Source organism: Myotis yumanensis, unplaced genomic scaffold (genome assembly GCF_028538775.1).
Source record: "Myotis yumanensis isolate MYYU_CA2020_CCGP unplaced genomic scaffold, mMyoYum1.0.hap1 SCAF_8, whole genome shotgun sequence".
NCBI lineage: Eukaryota > Metazoa > Chordata > Mammalia > Chiroptera > Vespertilionidae > Myotis > Myotis yumanensis.
The window spans coordinates 3,966,575-3,985,938 of record NW_027223759.1 but is presented as its reverse complement, the minus strand read 5'-3'; the positions used below and the strand labels follow the sequence as shown (position 1 = coordinate 3,985,938).

At 42.8% G+C, this 19,364-nt stretch overlaps 1 protein-coding gene across 1 annotated transcript in view; it reads left to right on the top strand.

Annotated features, from left to right (window-relative positions):
• The window catches only part of TMEFF2 (transmembrane protein with EGF like and two follistatin like domains 2), a 233,164-nt gene extending 215,738 nt beyond the window's left edge, over positions 1–17,426 (top strand). The window contains exons 8-10 of the mRNA XM_070423265.1: positions 10,561–10,684; positions 13,064–13,222; positions 17,082–17,426. Coding sequence (XP_070279366.1) covers positions 10,561–10,684; positions 13,064–13,222; positions 17,082–17,178 — 380 coding nt within the window. The 3' untranslated portion in view covers positions 17,179–17,426. The remainder of the gene's footprint in view (positions 1–10,560; positions 10,685–13,063; positions 13,223–17,081) is intronic.
• Positions 17,427–19,364: the final 1,938 nt, after the last annotated feature.

Here is a 19,364-nt window from a genome sequence, read left to right as displayed (position 1 = left end):
TTCTGGGTACATCACTGAAATTCAGCTGACTCTTTGATGCAAACAACTTAACAGGCATTAATTTTTTGAAAGTCGCCATACCAAGGAATGGGTGACTGCAAAATACTTCGCCTATGTCTAGAATATTCCTTCATGCTGCCTATTACACACCCACTTTGTGTTCGTTCCTGTTCTACACCCTATAGATGTCACAGTGAACAACACACAGTCTCGGCCCTAAGAGAAAGGAGAGTCTGGTGCAGAGCTTTCCGGTGCGTCCTGAATAAGTAACAAGTGTGTTCCCAGAAGGGGGCCTGGGAGAATAGCTCCACAAAATGTTCCTAAAAAGAACAGGGAGTTTCCCTAGACCAGTGGGTTTAGGGACACTCCATGATGGGTGTTCTTTCTTGGCATCTCACCATACAGATTGGCCTTTTAAGAAGTCAGAAAACAAGCAGTAAAGAGACCCATATAACTTGGTCTTTGCCAAACTTACTTGACTATAGAAACCCTTTGTCCATGCAGCTTGCCCCAGAAGTAGCCATGTATCCCCTTGGGAAACTCTGGTCTAGAGGGATGGCCGTTGTCCGTAAAGCCTGCAATCTAGAAGCACAGGTGGCTGCTGGTCCTGCCTCATGACCCTGAAGACTCATCCCTGCCTGCTGCCCCTTCCCTTGGGCTGTCAACGCCTGCTCTTGGTTGTACCATCATCTCGCCCAGTTGGTGCAGCACTACAATGGAGATTTTGCTTCCATTTATTTCCCTGTCTGGGTCTTCCTTCCTGCCCCCATCACTTCTCTTATGACTTTATCTTTCCTACAGAAGAGTTGAACTTGTAAGGACATCACAAGTGGACCAACGCTCCTTCACTCCCACTTGGAAACTGAACAGTCACACTCATTGGTCCAATCTGCATCTTTTCTCAGCTGTGTGCTTTGTTCCTCTACAAGAGAATGCTTCATTTGCTTTCACACAGCGAGTTCCTGTCAGATTTCTAACAGTGCCATTACAGGAGGCTGGAGATTTGCAAAAGGTGGTCCCCAGATACCTGAGGTTTGACAACATTTGAAGTCTCTCAGAGATGCTAGCGTTGGTGACAGACACACGCCTGTTCTTAAGTGTTGTGTTCTCAGAAGAGGCAAAGATGTTCTAAAATACAGCGAATTGTTAGGCTGACAACCAAACTCGAGGAAGGCTGGATGGCTGACAACCCCTGAGGACTTCCCCTCACATCCAGGGTGGGGCTGGGAAGGGCGGCAATGGCCACACCATTGCTCATACACCTCTGGACAGGAAACAGCAGGCTGAGACCGGATTTACAGAGAAGGAGCTGAGATAGACCTGGGATCTGGGAGATGGGCCAGCTCCATGGCAGTTACCAGGGTAGGAAGCGGGATCCACGGAGCAGGAGAACCTCGCATTACACAGCCAGGGACAGAGGTGAGGAGACCTGACTAGGTGGGGTCAGGAGTAGTGCGACCCAAATGATCAGACTCACCTGGGGTACTTTTTAAAAAGTCGACTTCAGGCCCCTCCTCAGTTGGTGACTCTGATTCGGTGGATCAGGACCAAACCCTGGAAATCTAGTTTTGACAAGCGCTGAAGGTGAGTCTGCACCGTGACCAGCAGCCTTGCCCTTAAAGGAAGAATTTAGGATACTAAGCCACTTCCGTTTGTCCTTAAATCTGCCATTTCTCAGAGATCAGCATAGAATTGTGTTTATACAAAACTCACCCACGTGTGTGCACACACTTCTGTGACTGTATCAAAGCATCAAGGGTGTCTTCTACTCTGTAACATGCAAACTCTGCATTTCTGTATCTAGAAATGTGCCCAGGCATTTCACATTACATAAACTGAAATATGCCGCTTAAATATTATGTAGCACTTCTAGCTCCTGGAAGTGCTTTTACCATGAATGTTATGGAGCTTATGTACTTCTCTTTATTTTGTCCAGAAGTCCAGTCTTAAAGCTGTTGCCATAGCGACTGTACACTGCTCCCAGTGTCTTTTCTCAAGCAAGTTGAGACTGCTCTCGAAAGGGTGTGAAGAGTAAAAGCTGTCACTTTGTTCCTTAGTTTAAAAGCTTGAAAGCTCTTCAATTCTTTGTAGAGGGCTCTTGTAGGAAACCAAGGTGATCACTAGCTGTAGTCATTGCAATATCGTAAGTGTATCTATATTTATAGTTTGGGTGTTTATCATCTATTATTTTCAGTATGAGAAGAAATGCATGGTTATATTCAGAAGCAGACAACAGGAAAAGTTTTATTCATTCATCATCTTGGTTTCTATGTTGAAATTCATTTGCGAGTGTTGTGTTTTATTTGTTTTGTTTTTAATACCAGTAAAAGCTACTTTCCTATTGTCCTAAAAGAGGTCAACCAACATTTCTCCCTTCTGGACAATACTGTAGACCAGTGATGGCGAACCTTTTGAGCTCGGCGTGTCAGCATTTTGAAAAACCCTAACTTAACTCTGGTGCCGTGTCACATATAGAAATTTTTTGATATTTGCAACCATAGTAAAACAAAGACTTCTATTTTTGATATTTATTTTATATATTTAAATGCCATTTAACAAAGAAAAATCAACCAAAAAAATGAGTTCGGGTGTCACCTCTGACACGTGTGTCATAGGTTCGCCATCACTGCTGTAGACACAGTCTGAATGGCCAAGTCAGAATCTTGGAATTAAGAATTGGCTGTGCGGGGTGCAGTGTGAACCCCCTGACTCTCTGCTGGCTGGTGAGCTCAGGGGACAGAGGAAAACAGTGCCTCCTTGAGAAGGTGTATCTCAACTATCTACTCGTTTCTGCCTCTGCCTCCCGTGCAGAGGACAGTCACTGGAACCACAGAGCCCAGAAGGCAAAGGGGACAGGACCTGAACCCTCTCACTTGGGTTGTCCTTTCCAGCATTGGCACCAAAGAAGCTCACTAAGAGAGGATGCCCAGAGTGGCCACTAAGCAAATACATTCGGCCAGAAATGCGTACATTTGGTTCAAGAGAAAGAAAGCAGGAGAGGGGAATATCCTTGAATATGCTTGGCATACAGTGCTTCCCGTCGCTTTTTCTTTCCATGAGGTTGATAGGAAACTTCGTCTGCTAAGAGCAGTGTGCGGGAGAAGGGTTGTGGCAGCCAGAGCCGCAGAGCGGGAGCTGGAGCAGATTGCCCAGAGAAGCTTCCAGCAACTCCGGCCCTGGACTCGGGAGGCTAAGGACCCAGAGAGCCCTTCCTCTTCGCAAGGCCTGATGTTTGCAAAGTGTTGCCGGAGACATCTAACGTTCCAGAAAATACTATTGTTTTACAAAGTCTTCGAGCTAAATCCTCTAAATCTATAGGAGTCAGCCACTTGCTGAGATGAACAGGCTCTTGACGGGAAGGGGAAGCTGAAAGGACCATGAGAGGCCGAGCACAGTGTCTCCCGCCGCTCCCATCCCTCCTTTGAGGGCTCTGCCAGCTGGAGCCGGGCGGGCGCTTCTAAGACAGAGGCCGGAGCAAGCACCTAAAGGCCTGCTTCTTTTGCTCTTAGTAATAAACAACAAAAAAAATACCCCCCGGAGTCTAGAATTCTAACTAAATCTGAATGAGGCTTATTATGTCAAAATCTTGAATCATAATAATTGTATGTAGACGTCGTAAGTTAAAATGTTACATGGGAGTGTCTCTCCCAAGATTTCACAGATTTCTCGGCGTCTTTCTATGTAAATATCTCACCAGTGGAAACTGAGATAATAAAAGTCCAAGCGAATAATCCCCCAGCAGTGTTGCATTTCAATCATTCAGCCCCCAAATGACTGCGTCTGTTTCAAAGGCCGGTCCTTTTATTTTTTTTTTTATTTAAATTCCAGCTGTTCTTGAATGATGTCATTAAGTCCTTGCTTGACATGGAAATTCCTTGACTTTATTTTAATTTTGCGTCCAATTATAATATTTATATATGCAAGTAGTGATATGGATAATCACATTTCACGTTTTCTATCACTGCCTGATCAATGATGGCATAGGAAAGAATTTCTCTCTGAATCCTTCCATCCCTCTCCCAACCCACACCCCTGCCTACTTAGCAAAGTTGTGGGTCAAATCGATTTTTGTTTGTTTGTTTGTTTGTTGTTTGTTAACCCTCACCCGAGGATATTTTTCCATTGATTTTAGGGAGAGTAGAAGAGAGAGGGAAGGACAGAGAGAAACATCAATGTGAGAGAAACACATCAATTAGTTGCCTCCTGCAGGAGCCCCAACCAGGGCCCAGTCCCTGCAACTGAGGTACGTGCCCTTGACCAGAATTGAGCCAGGGACCCTTCGGTCCAAAGGCTGACGCTCTATCCACTAGGCCAAACCAGCTAGGGCTCAAATAGTTTTAATTGAAGTGCTGTCCTAGGGAAAAAAAAAAGAGGCTAATGTTTCACTTGCAGAAGAAATGTTGAATTTGAAGGACTTGGTGTCGGTTTGAAGTTATTTTTCTAAATATGGAAGAGATTCAGTAAACTAGGACACTGTGATGGGTCTCTGCTCTTCACCAAACTTAAGAATCGATTGTGTCCTTAAATGCCTCCCTGTCCCCCCTGCGAGGCTGTCACTTGCCTCGCATTCTCAGTTGAGTCTTTGTCCTAGAGGCTTAGAAAGGACTCTTCTCATCTCCTCATCTGTGCCTTGAAGAAACCGTGAGAGCCGGCGAAGCTATTACGGAATTTGTTAACGTGCAAGAACTCATATAGCATCTCATTCAGAGCCCGCTCAATAGGAACGCTTTTCTGGCCTTGAAAAAACTTCGATTGCAATTCAAGCTAGATATGAGGTGTTACCGCCACCGCGTATGTTCATGCCTGATAAGATAAGGAGAGGAAATCATAAGAATTATATATCTTCTTTGAAACCAACTCTAATCAACAACAGGGACAATCATGATTTTACTTCTAAATTCGAAATTTGTTCCTGCCCCAGGCACAATATAAATATAATAGAAAGAAAGATGGTTTTCCTTTTCCTAGTTGGTTAAACAAAATATTTTCAAATTGCTTTTGAGATAGGGCAGTAAATAGGGGAGAAGTAAAATCAAGCACTCACAAGAGGTGTACAAGTATACACATAGTTTCGTTTCCTTGCACTGTTATTAAATATGAAAATAGAAGTATTATATAAGTGTATTCAAATTGAAAATAACTAGTTTACTGGGAAAATGTGGTACATTTTGTGTGCCCACAGGAAAAGATAGTTGAAAAGATAATAAGCCACATTGTACTCACACCCATGGCCTTGACAAGGTGATTTGCAGTGTTAAAGCATGATGCTAGAGCCCAATTTAGATCCACAATGTTGTTCCCCCCGAGGAAGACAACACATAGTGAAGATCACTCTATGATGATCACATCACAGTGTCCTACAATTCAAGAATGTCTGAATTGTAGGTGGAGTCGATATTTAAGACACTTCACACCCTTTGTAAAAGTAATATGTTCCCATAACTAAAGCAAAGTGATTTCCTTTACTAACTATGTCTAAATAGGAGTCCTATTTCTCCATTTCTTTTCCCAAGAATATAAAAAATAATATTTTACGATAAATATTAGTAAACTTTATTAGTAACTTGCTACAAATAAGTATTAGCAATACTTAAATATTACTCTTAGAATTCAAAGAACCCAGAGGTCTGAAGTAATCTAATCTACCGCACAGTAGCACTCTATAATATCCCTGAATAATATCAGCACAGCTCCTTTTCAACTCCACCAGAAAACCACTTCTTCACTAGATAACTCTTCCCCTATTGAACCTCTCTGCATGCTTAAAAATGTTCAGTAGCAATCTCCTTCCCTAAAACACTCACTGAATCCTCCATGTTACCTCTAATTTAGGATTTTTCCAACTTGCTCTGAAATTCTTGCACAGAATCAGACCCCCACTGGAGAAGCAGCGGCCCACGAGATTTGTATATATTCGCAAGAAAGGCTGGAATAAAGCAAAGTGTGGGTATATCCCGAGGAATCTCATCTGACCTGCCCTGCAAAAGCCTCCCAGGCTGCAGTGCACCCTGCGTAGGGTCCAGCCCTCTAGCCTGTAGGTGCAGAAATCAGATTTTACAAAATCCCAGAACTGAGTGGGCTGAAGAAGCTGGCCTGTATCCAGAAACTTGCACAGAAATTCAGGACCCATTAATTCACTCAAACAAAATACACTACTGCTGTCAAACTGATAAGATGCTCAGGTGGTATTGCCAACGCCATTCCCAATGTGTAGGCTATATAGAAGTCAGCTTATTTTCAGACTGTTTAGAGCAGGGGTCCTCAAACTTTTTAAACAGGGGGCCAGTTCACTGTCCCTCAGACCGTTGGAGAGCCGGACTATAGTTTAAAAAAAACTATGAACAAATTCCTATGCACACTGCACATATCTTATTTTGAAGTAAAAAAGCAAAATGGGAACAAATACAATATTTGTATTTGCATGTGGCCCGCGGGCCATAGTTTGAGGACCCCTGGTTTAGAGAGCAGAGCATGAGAACAAAAGAAATGGTTTCACAGCGTCAAACACAGAGAGTCTAGCGCATCCATCTCTGCACCGAGACCCCGGGTTTACTGGTTCAGGGGGGCTTCCCAGGGCACCCTGAGAATGCTGGGAGGTAGCGTTGACTTGCCTTTCAGGAGCTTCTTTTCCTGAGCTGTAACCCTTGTCCAAGGTCAATGTTCTTTTTCAGACATACGGATAGTCCCGTTTTACACTGGCATGGCTCTACTTTGGTCTGCAGTGTGTTGCTTTGGTAGGTTCTCTGAATGACATCTTATCCCAAGCTTTTGGGAGAGAAAAAATCAGGACTAACAGTAAACATACACAGACATGCACACACAACCTGCCCTCGCTGTACTGGTTTAGCCTCTAAAATGCTGTGCCTGGCTGTGCCCGCTCACCTTGCTTGACTTGTGAGCAGGTGAGCCCTTAGTGACGGTGATTGCCGCGCCCTCTTTCTATGGCCCCTCCTGTCTCTTCCCCTGTAAGCACCGGGACAGAAACAATAGGTATAGCTGTGCTGTAGAGCCCCCCTCCCCCCCCCTCCCGCTCCCGCACCACCCCAGCTTCTGTAATTCTTGACTGGAGTATTGACTAGCAATGGGTTAGTCAACTCAGATTATACTAGAAATTGTTTCCTAAAAGGGTCAGGATATCTTTTTATTAAATATATTTTTATTGATTTCAGAGAGGAAGGAGAGGGAGAGAGAGATAGAAACATCAATGATGAGATAGAATCATTGATCAATTGCCTCCTACACACCCCCTATTGGGGATGGAGCCCACAGCCCAGGCATGTGCCCTGACCAGGAATCAAACAGTGACCTCCTGGTTCATAGGATGACACTCAACCACTAAGCCATGCCCCAGGCTAGAGTCGGGATCTTTTAAAACAAACCATTTGTAAACATTTAAATAGAAAATTAGTCAAGGATTTTAAACAAAGACGGGGAGAGTTTCTACCATTACCGCTCTCTCTATTAGAGGAAAGAGCATGCCCCTTACATTAAATCTCCTTTTATATGGAGGACAGAGAAATTGATGTCAAAATCATCAGCCCCTGGAGGGAACATACCGTACAGACTTCCAGAGTATCAGTTATATCATTTTAAAGCTCTAAATGCTTTATTATTGCTTGAATACCTATGCATAAACATCAGAATTACAACTACAATGGTCCATACACATATTCGGTTGGTATATTAAATTTCTGTGTCTCTATTTTTCTTAATATACTTAAATTTCATTCCTAAAATATGTCTGTCGCATTACCAGGAGTGGTTATATATTCAGGTTTTCAATCAGCCGGTATACTTGGTTGGATTGACTATAAATTTGTTGACATATATTGATGTTTCCTCATTTTCTTGCCCAGGGATCATTTCTTCTACTCATTTATTTTCAATCTCCCTACTTTCGTGTTCAACAGAATCCCACAAATAGAGCGCTCTGAGCTCATGAGGGATGGTGTAAACTATTTAGCGGATTTGATGATGGATACGCTTCCCCTCCCAGGTGATCGCCCTGGCTGGGTAATGAACTTTGTGAAAAGATGCAGCTTTTACCACAGCGAGGCAACAGATTCACTCCCACAAGCTCCTGTTTTGCCCTCGGTCTTCAGCTCATAATCGTGAATATGGTACAAATCCAGAAACAAACAGTATGGGGTGAGGGACAGAGTTAAAAATAAAATAGCCTTAAAAACGGATTTTCAGTTAAGGAAATTCTTGGTCTCCTCTTACAACTGACAGAAAGACAAAGAGCCCAATAAAGAACTCGGGGGCTGAAGTCCCGGCCCCCAGCTGGCAGGTAGGGAGCTGCAGAAAAGGCTCCTGTGCAGGTGTGTGGAAGCACTGGAGGGTGGCTAACAAACCCTAAATGGAAGTGCTTAATAGTTTGCTGTGGGGGAAAGATCCAGAATTACGAGGGGAAATCAGTGCTGGCTCATTACATCAGCAGTGGGGCCAGCAAACCCCACTGCTAGATCGTCTTTAAGCAGCAGGTGCCTGGTTTGACGCGAGCTTGCAGCCCCGGGGTTGCGGCACAAAATGAGCCAAGTCGGCTGCTCTGTGGGTTCATGCGTGATCACAAGGTGCATCTAAACACCGTGGTTGCCCAACTTCCATTTCGGTCACGTGGCCCCCTATTGGCTATTTCACTCAACAGTCATCCATTTCAGTTTGGTGCTTGCTTACTGTAGCTGCAATTGGTTGCCCAAAACACCATGATGTAAAATTCCAAAATAGTTTGGAAGAATGGGAGAAACCAAAAAAAGAGAAAATTCTGCCTGTGCTTAGTCTTTTCATGGAAGTGTTTCCTTCAGTTTAATGGCAAATATCATAGTAGGAATATGACAGCACCAACGAAAGGTCACCTGTACAGGTAAAGAGTCGCAGACACAGAACACCTGGGTGACTCAGCTGCCACCTCAGTCTCCCCAGCATCCTCATCGGAGATCCTTTATGAATGTGGATCTGGAATTAGAAATATTGCCCCTCGTAACAATGTATGTAAATATTTCTACACAAGAAAGCACTTCATTTATTTAACAATTTTTTTCAAACTTTAATGTTTTGCAGTGGACACCTAGATCTTAAAATGTATAGATATTTCACAGCTTTGCTTAAACATAAAAAATACATTTGTCTGACTCACTAATAACGAAGGTATGTTTTTTTCTCCTGATGATTAGAAAAATCATCCATGAATGTCAGTAAAAATGATAAGAACACACTATAATAAAAAATTATGTGTGGAAATAATCATCTATTTCATAAGCATCGTAGTTCATTCTCAATCATCCATTACCGCTGACCAGGTACTGTGGTGTTGAAGAGTACTTTAGATGGACGTTAAGGAAGTTACATTGCCTTTGTGTTTGGGCAAGAATTTTAAAATATGTCAGGTCTCAGGTCATAGAAAAGACTCCAAGTAGGCAAAACTTTATATGATAAAATGAACATATAAGGAATCAAAAGACTGCTTAGAGATGACATTGCAAATATGAAGCAAAAGCATTTGGATTAACAAAAGTCAGAAAACTATTTTAATATCTCTAGGAAAATATGAGAAAACAAAACTTCCTAATGACAGCCCTAACCGGTTTTGCTCAATGGATAGAGTGTCGGCCTGTGGACTGAAGGGTCCCAGGTTCGATTCTAGTCAAGGGCATGTACCTTGGTACCTTGGTTGCAGGCACATCCCAGTAGGAGGTGTGCAGGAGGCAGCTCATCAATGTTTCTCTCTCGTCAATGTTTCTAACTCTATCACTCTCCCTTCCTCTCTGTAAAAAAATCAATAAAGTATATTTTTTTAAAAAAATTCCTAATGACAAAGGAGAGGGTTTATTTTAAAACACAAGATTTTTTTTTTCTTTATCACAAGTTTAAATTTCACGTAACATTGTTAACATGGGCCAAATGTTATGCATTACACACATTTACAGCATTGGGTATGTTCTGCGTTAGTATCTACATAAGCGATTATGAAATAACGTTTGCTCTTTCAATAGCTTTACTCTGGCAATAAGAAAATGTATGGATGCTAGTAAAATTCATGTTCACAGTCGATGAAGAAAGCCTGAAAGAAAACATTTGTTGAAATTTGCATTCAGTTTTGGAAAACATCTGCTTAACCACTGAACGCAGCCATATTTTAACTTTTAAGCTCCCACATTGAGAAAGTATCAAGGTACTGCAGCAGTTTTCTTTGAGGGACATTATGCTGGGCTTTGATATTCAAAAAATAGGCTGTTTCTTCTTGGATTATTTTATGATAAATGTACAGTCTCTACACAAAAACATTAAGGCTGTCTGCCAATGCATGGACACATTACTGGCTGCTGAAGAGTAGGAAACTGCATAAAAGCATGAAAGCATGGGGTGATTCTGCAGCTCCCTCTCTAAACACAATTGTAGAGACGTCTGTCTTTCAATTCTCCCTTTTTCTGAGGCGTGGCCTTCTAGTTCCTGCCCTTTTGAATACTTTTATCTACTGTAACTTTGCTTCTTAGTGTCTGGTTGATCATACCGGGCTCAGAAACGTATTGACAGGGCGCTTGCTTTTATCTGTGTCCACAGAGAATGCTAACAAATTGGAAGAAAGCGCCCGAGAACACCACATCCCCTGCCCGGAACATTACAACGGCTTCTGCAAGCACGGGAAGTGCGAACACTCCATCAACACGCAGGAGCCGTCCTGCAGGTAACGCTTCGCCATTAACCTCTGAGATGTATCGCGTAGACACATAGACACCCAATGCTGGACTGGTACAGGGACCGGGACGCCATTCTGCCCGAATGGGTGATCAGCAGCCAAACTAGTCTCTGCCTCTCCCACCCACACAGGCCCCCACCGGGAACCCATGCAATGTGCCTTGCGCACCCCAGTGCTGTGTAACACATCATTACAGACATGCTCTTCTGGTAGAATGTCACATTGTACTGGGGGCGTCACAAGCTCCTTAAAGACTCTGGCTCCTCTGTTTTCTTTGCTCTTTTCCCCAGGGACATAGGCCAGCACGTGGCACAGAGCAGGTGCTTCGTTATAAGCAGTTCTCAAACACGCGGGTGGGGATGCCTTCCTGCCCCAGGACGACCTAGTTGCCCCTCAGAGGCCATCTTTCCCCTAGTCCAGGGGTGGGCAAACTTTTTGACTCGAGGGCCATAATGGGTTCTTAAATTGGACCGGAGGGCCGGAACAAAAGCATGGTTGGAGTGTTTGTGTGAACTAATAGAAATTCAAAGTAAACATCATTACATAAAAGGGTACGGTCTTTTTTTTTTTAGTTTTATTCGTTTCAAACGGGCCGGATCCGGCCCGCGGGCCGTAGTTTGCTCACGGCTGCCCTAGTCCCTCGGGTCTCAGAATAGAGGTCATGGCCCTTGGTTATGCCAGGCACGTTCTTTTCTGTGGCCCTGCTACCCACCAACCTTGTATAGTGAGGTGATAGCCATCCTTCCACAGACCCAAGCTCAGGTGACACACAAGGAAACCGCTTGTCTGGATTTAGTTAATAAATATACACATCTGCTCAGTATTCACAGAGAAAACCTGTTTCTTTCCGAGATGGTAAAGCCAGAGTAAAAACACCAATGCATGTTTATTAAAGGAATACACAGGTGGCATATGATGAAACAGGTTGTTTATTGTATACAATGAAAGGAGTTTCTGGCCGGCCGGTATAGCTCAGTGGTTGAGTGTCGACCTATGAACCAGGAGGTCATGGTTCAATTCCAGATCAGGGCACAGGCCTGGGCTGCGGGCTCAATCCTCAGTGTGGGGCGTGCAGGAGGCAGCTGATCAATGACTCTTTCTCATCATTGATGCTTCTATCTCTGTCCCTCTCCTTTCTTTCTGAAATAAATAAAAATATATATATATCTTTTAAAAGAAAGGAGTTTCTCTCCCTCTGTCTTCCTCTCCCCTCCCCTGTCCTCCTCCTCCTCCCCTCCCCACTCTTCTCAACAACTGTCTCCCTTCCCTGAGTCACTAGCTTCGCCCCCCCCCCCACCCCCCCGAGCAGGAAGCCAGGCAGGGTGAGCATCAGCAGAGGCTGCTCCCACTGGCCTTACCCTCAGCCCCGTGGCCATGAGAAAACTCCTCCGATGCGGACAGGAAAGGTCCCAGGATGCAGTGGGAAGTTCCAAGTGAAGGACTAAAATAGTTGTACAAAGTCCATGACAGAGTGATCCCATGGGGGGTGCTTTTATGTGAGCTGTTTTCTTGCTTCACTGTCAGAGGCCAGTTCTGGCACAGTCGTCTGCCTGAGCTTCCGGAGGAGGGGGAGGGCGAGGCAGCTTCAGACTCAGGCCTCGCGCACGGGGCTGGCTGGGCCGAGCCTATCGCCTACATCAGGGGTCCTTAAACTTTTTAAACAGGGGGCCAGTTCACTGTCCCTCAGACCATTGGAGGGCCGGACTATAATTTAAAAAAAAACTATAAACAAATTCCTATGCACACTGCACATATCTTATTTTGAAGTAAAAAAACAAAACGGGAACAAATACAATATTTGTATGTGCATGTGGCCCGCGGGCCGTAGTGTGAGGACCCCTGGCCTACATCATCATCGTCAGTGAGAGTGGACTCCCTAGCTCAGCAGGCCGCTTTATAACCAGCCAGTTAAAGAAGCTGCTCGGATTGTGCCTCTGCCCTAACATTCTTCAGCATGTATGCCAAGAGGAGCAGAGAGAACGCTTCCCCCACAAAGAAAGAAGTTAAATAGCCCCACTTTCCCCCATGTTATTAGAAAGAAACCTGTCTTCAGGGAATCATGTTGACTTAGGTTGCTGAAAGAACAGGTTACATAAAACATAAAGTTCACCTAAAAAAATATATAAAAAGAACAATTCTCAGACTCTCTTCTTGTGCGCATAAAAGGAAACCACATCATCTTTGAAACCAAAAACACGAAGCGATCTATTTGAAAATAAGGAGTGGAGGACTGGATCTGCTCAGTAGCATTTTTTTTAGAGAAGGAAACAGAAAGCCCTACTTTCGTGATGAAGATAAATGCTTCCAGGCCAGCGACACGAACGGGTCCGGCGGCTGCGGGTGACCGGGCGCTGTCATGTCTTGCAGGTGTGACGCCGGCTACACGGGCCCGCACTGTGACAAGAAGGACTACAGTGTGCTGTACGTGGTGCCCGGGCCCGTGCGCTTCCAGTACGTGCTCATCGCGGCCGTGATCGGCACGGTGCAGATCGCCGTCATCTGCGTGGTGGTGCTGTGCATCACAAGGTCAGTGCTGCGCCTCCGGGAGGGACGCGCTGTCCCTCCCCGTCGCTGTCAGATCAGTGATGCCCAGTCCCCTCCTGGACTCGGCAGCCATGTCTCCATCACAGCAGCGGTTGAATAGCCACATGGAGAGACACTGGTTTTCCTGCTGGGGTAGCACCAATTATTTCTCTTATTTTTGCATTTTGATGAGGGTTATTTATTTTCTAAGCAAAGGGGTTTTTCCTCTCTAATGTGTAATGCCAATCTCTGTTTAAATATACTCTTCAGCCCTAGCCGGTTGGGCTCAGTGGATAGTGCGTTGGTCTGCAGACCAAAGGGTCCCAGGTTCGATTACAGTCAAGGGCACGTACCTTGGTTGCAGGCTCCTCCCTGGCCCAGGCCCTGGTTGGGGTTCGTGCAGGAGGCAACCAATTGATGTGTTTCTCTCACATCAATATTTCTCTCTGTCTTTCCCTCCCTCTTCCACTCTCTCTAAAAATCAGTGGAAAAATATCCTCGGGTAAGGATTTAAAAAATAAAAAATAAATATACTCTTCTATTTCAACTAGAAAAAAGTCAGTCTTTATTGACACTATTAATAGACTATTTAATAAATAACCAGTTTTTCCTTACTTATCTAGTTCAGTATGCTGAGTGAGGTCAGAATAGATTTTAAGCAAGGCTTAGAAAAGCATTAAATTATGTCTCTCATTTATATTTCCTAGTGTAACTCTTAGATATAATCATTTTTCACACATTTGATATAAACAACAAATACATTTTTATCTTAAGTTAACAATATAGCCTTTAATCACAAAACTCAAAGAAAATAGTCCAAATGAGAAAAGTCATGTTCTAGAACCGTGGTCGGCAAACTGCGGCTCGTGAGCCACATGCAGCTCTTTGGCCCCTTGAGTGTGGCTCTTCCACAAAATACCACGTGCGGGCACACGTACAGTGCGATTGAAACTTCGTGGCCCATGCGCAGAAGTTGGTTTTCGGCCTGGGCAAGTCTATTTTGAAGAAGTACTGTTGATATTTGGCTCTGTTGACTGATGAGTTTGCTGACCACTGTTAGAACATGGAAACTTTTGATATCTGGAAATGTGCAGCAAATATCAAAACCCTCAGAGCAATCAAATGGTCACTGTTTCCCAGAGAGCAGGATTGCGAGAGATGCAGAGATTTCATCCAGTTTCAACAGGAAAGAAATCATGATTAATTAGTGATGTCTGACATTGGGCTTGGAGCAAAGGAACAGGCCAGGCACTTGCTTAACTTGACGAGCGTATAAATCCACGGTCACCAAGAATCCGCTTCTAAACCAGATGCACGTGGTTTATGTCCCATCCCGCAGAAACACTATTGAAGATACTTCTTTCAGCCCTGTTTCCGCTCCTGGAGAAAAAAGTTCTCATGAAGTTTTCAAGGTTTTTCCCAAATTCACAAGGCATTTAGACTGTCATGTGTTTGCACAGCTCTACTGTAAATCAGAATGTTTCCCCCAAAATTCTTTTCAAAAGGGAAGAAAATGAAGGACAGTGTCATATCTTTAGAAAATAAAGGCCATAACACATCTCAGTCTCTGTTTTGCACTATCTTCTTGAGGACAAGTGTGGCATTTGCTCTTGAAAAAGACAAAATACGGTTCATAAATCCTTGCCCGGCCTAAAGGCTTAAGGAAAGATCATCGACTGGCGCTCCGTGCCACTCTGAGCCCAGCCGAGTTCATCAACTGACTCGCTCGTGTAGATGCCAAGTGAGTCAGTGGATTATGTCAAAATAGATTCTGGGGAACAGAAAGATGACTGAAGAAACCAAAAACACTGAGTAGAAAAGAGAAGATAGGAAAGAATCTAAAACACAGCAGACGGCACCGTACTACTCTGAGGGTCTTGAGCTTCCTAATAGCTAAGCGATATCAGGATATGAAAAACAAAATTTATATTTAGTAGATCTAATCTGATAACAATTGAATTTGTTACTTCCTGTACTCACAAAAAATGAGAACGTTAAATACTTTAGCAGATGTTTTTAAGTCTGTTTTTAATCACATTTCCATTCCCATACACAATAAACACAACTGGAATACATAGGGTCCCTACCTCACCGGGAATTGTGTGTATATATATATTATGTGTGTATATCATGTATGTGTATATACACATATACAAAAAGAGAGAGAGAGAGACATATGTTTAATAGCATTATGAAGAAGGCATAATTATCCCTACTTCCACGATAGGGGCTCTGAGGTATGAGAAGTTAGCAATTTGCTGAGTATACACAGCTGAACAATAGGGCGGAAATGGAGGGCTGCCTCGGGTCAGAGCCCGTGCACTTACCCACTGCTCACACTGCCCCCTGGCTGGTCACGATGTCCCATATTCCGATGGTCACGGCAACCTCAACTCAGCTCCAAATTAGAACAAGCCACTTCTTCAAGGCATGAGGTCATTATCATTATCTGTGTTAAAACAAACAAAACTTACCTTCTGTTTACTTTTGAGGAAGAGAAATAGCACATGAACTCAATTAGCATTATTGTAATGCCTTGTATAAATCTGTCTTATGATAGCCAAGCCTTCCAAAGTCTTTCCAGGAGTCAAACTAGTCAGCAAACTACACTGTTCCCAGAGTGGATTATTTCAATCACTTGAAAATATTCTGCTCAAAAACCAGGCTTTTTAACTAGCTCCCCACCCCCCCGCCCCCCCCTCCCCCCCTCACACACACACCAAACCCTCCCTTCTTGGTAACCTGGGCACATGTGTGTGTCAAGATCTACTCCAAAATATCCAGTTGCTAAGAGATTTAAAATATTGCACCAAGCAGAGATCCCTTCCTTCTTTTCAATTGTTTTTAAATCTCTTCATCACCTGGATTCTCCTGTTTTTTCTTCTTTTTCTCCTCATCTTACATTCCTTTTTTTTCTGATTTCTTCCCCTTGTTTTTACTATTTTAGTCAAGCACCAGCCCTCCTCCTAAATTCAGCATTTTATTAAAAAATATAAACATCTAGAGACATGAAAGAGTTGCTCTGTTGAGAAGATGGATTTTCAACCTTTTAATCTCTGGCTCCCACTTGCTAAAATGTGACTCCCAGCTCCATGTTCACTTTGATAGCTCTACCATCCCCCTCCCCAAAAGAACCATATTTATAATATATATACACACACACACACACACACACACACACACACACACACACATATGCATGCTCTGGTACCCACAGCTTATTATGATAGGATTTTTATGAACTTTACGTTGTTGTTCTCATTTGCATCATCAAAGCATTCTTATATTACAAGAAAGAGATACTAGATCAGAGCTTTTCAGATAATTTGACTGAATATTAGCTTTTCATAGAGGCTAAATAATTGGTACCAATTTATGTCCTTAGCATATAGTATTAATGTGAAAAATGATATTAGGCTGAACCAATATAATGTTTCTTTCCATTATATGTCAGATATTAATACTTGGCTCATTCTCTGGTTTGATGGGATTTAAACTTGCAGCATTGAAATGTCAATAACATTCATCCTTAGGACATTTCAAGTATAAAATTGTCAAAGACCTTTAAAGTGAGATTAGAGAGGCTCACGATTTGTTTGATTGCATGTGCTGAGTCATTCTTTGTGCTTTGATGAGTCAGCAGTTGAAGACTAAGTAAATGTATTTCTCTTCAACTCCCACTTCTGTTCTTCAATGCGCCTCAACAGAACCTCAAAGATGACTGCAACTTGGCGGTACTAGTAAATTCTTTCCTCTGATCTATTTTAATAACTTGCTTAATCCATAACTTCCCTCTGTGATTGTAGGACCAAATTGTAGGTGATAGCACTGGACTAAGTTTGTAAACTTTCCAACCTTCTAGGAAATGCCCCAGAAGCAACAGAATTCACAGACAGAAGCAAAACACAGGGCACTACAGTTCGGACAACACAACGAGGGCGTCCACACGGTTGATCTGAAGGGAGCATGTCGCACAGTGAGTGGCCGGACCGCTGAGAGCTTGGACTACACATACAGTATTCTAGACAAAAGAGTAAGACAAGAGATCTACACATGTTGCCTTGCATTTGTGGTAATCTACACCAATGAAAACATGTCCTACAGCTATATTTGATTATGTATGGATATATTTGAAATAGTATACATTGTCTTGATGTTTTTCTGTAATGTAAATAAACTATTTATATCACACAATATAGTTTTTTCTTTCCCATGTATTTGTTATATATAATAAATACTCAGTGATGAGAAAAAATGGCATTCTTAAATTTGCGGTACCTCATAACTGTCAATACGATCAAGCCAGTGCGATCTGTGCAGGCCCAGTATTTCATCTCGCTCCACATTTTGAGGCAGAGCATTCATTTATACAGGACTCAGTGGCTAGGCTTTGAGTGATTCCAAGACCAAGGGAAATAGTGGTTATTGGAAAAGAGAAAAAATAATTTACTTTATATTGAGTGAGGATAAAATATTTCAGATCTTTGAATCATCTCTATTTTATCAACTTTCTTCCCTGGCCCTCCATTTTCATCCCCAGAGCAGAAAAATCTCTGGCATATAAATTCAATCAAAGAAGAAGGGAAAGGAAAGTGTTTTATCACTCATAACAGAGACGGGGAAGCATTTATTGGTTTTTATTTGCGAAGTATCTCAGAATCTCCCAGTTAAGTGCACATATCTGAGGGTCCTGAACAAGTTACATGTTAGGAATACACAGAGCACACAATCTCTTCCATTTATGGGGTGGAATTAGCAACTATGGGAAAATTTTAATAACACCATTAAATGTGAAACCCCGAAATCATGAATTCTTTGAAGCCCCTTGCTATCTTTGTAGTATATAGTTCTTTAAAAAGAAGTTGGAATCACAACCAAATACCTCATGAATAGTTGTATGATTAATGTAGCACTATTATTTGAAATGAAATGGAACTAAGATGATGAAAATCCTATATAATAAAAGGCTAATATGCAAATCGACCAAACAGCAGAACGACTGGTTGCTATGATGCACACTGACCACCAGGGGGCAGTTGCTCAATGCAGGAGCTGCCCCCTGGTGATCAGTGTGCTCCCACAGGGGGAACACCACTCAGCCAGAAGCCGGACTCATGGCTGGCAAGCACAACAGCAGTGTTGGGAGCCTCTCCTGCCTCCGTGGCAGCGCTAAGGATGTCCAACTGACAGCTTAGGCCCGCTCCCCAGTGGACCTAAGCCGTCAGTTGAACAACCCTTGAAGGCTCCCGGACTGCAAGATGCTACAGGCCGGGCTGAGGGACCCCCCTCTCCGAGTGCATGAATTTTGTGCACCGGGCCTCTAGTATTTTATAAAATAGAAAAATATGTTTTAAGCATATTTATATGATGAGATAAAGAAAAAAATGAGTCCCACAGCATCTGAAAGAGCTTAGTGGGAAGTTGGTGGATTTTTGAGCACACAAATATCTAGGACTAATTTGTTTTGGAAGAAATTAACTAAAAATGTATCAAAGAAACATGAAAATAACAAATCAAATAATTGCCCTTTTTATGTAGTTCTTTATAGTTTTCTGTAGCTATAACAAAGCTTTCTTTGTCTCCTTCAAATGACCTCTGCATGGACCAAAAGGAGTGACACTACTGTGTCAAAAAAAAAAGAAAGAAAAAATAAGACAAGGATCAAAGCAACACATTCTGAATATAAAATATTCAGTGAAAGATAAGATTCCTTAAGTGATATTTAAGATATTTGCTAAAACATTAAAAGGTGTCAACCTTCATAGGAGGTGGGACTCTGTGAAACCTGTTTAGGTTCGTCATCACTTTGAAAAGTGTGAATCCCTTGGCATAGCCATCATTCAGCTGTTCCCATAAACCAGTCCTATGCCTCTTGTACAAAACACACTCAGTTTAAACTTCTGCGAGGAATTTTGGTTTGGGAAACAGGTGCAGAAATGTAACTAGCCCTGGTCTCCTTTAGCAGACAGGAGTTGTAGCAAGCAAACCCTTCTAAAGGAAGAGCAGAAATGCAACATCACAGGGCTTAGCGACCTTAAAAGAAACACCAGTTTCACTGACTTCTACACTTTGTTGGGTGTTCTTGGACAATTCTAATTTTGAAAGCAATTATCCTCATATTGAGTTGAAATTTGTTTCTCTATAG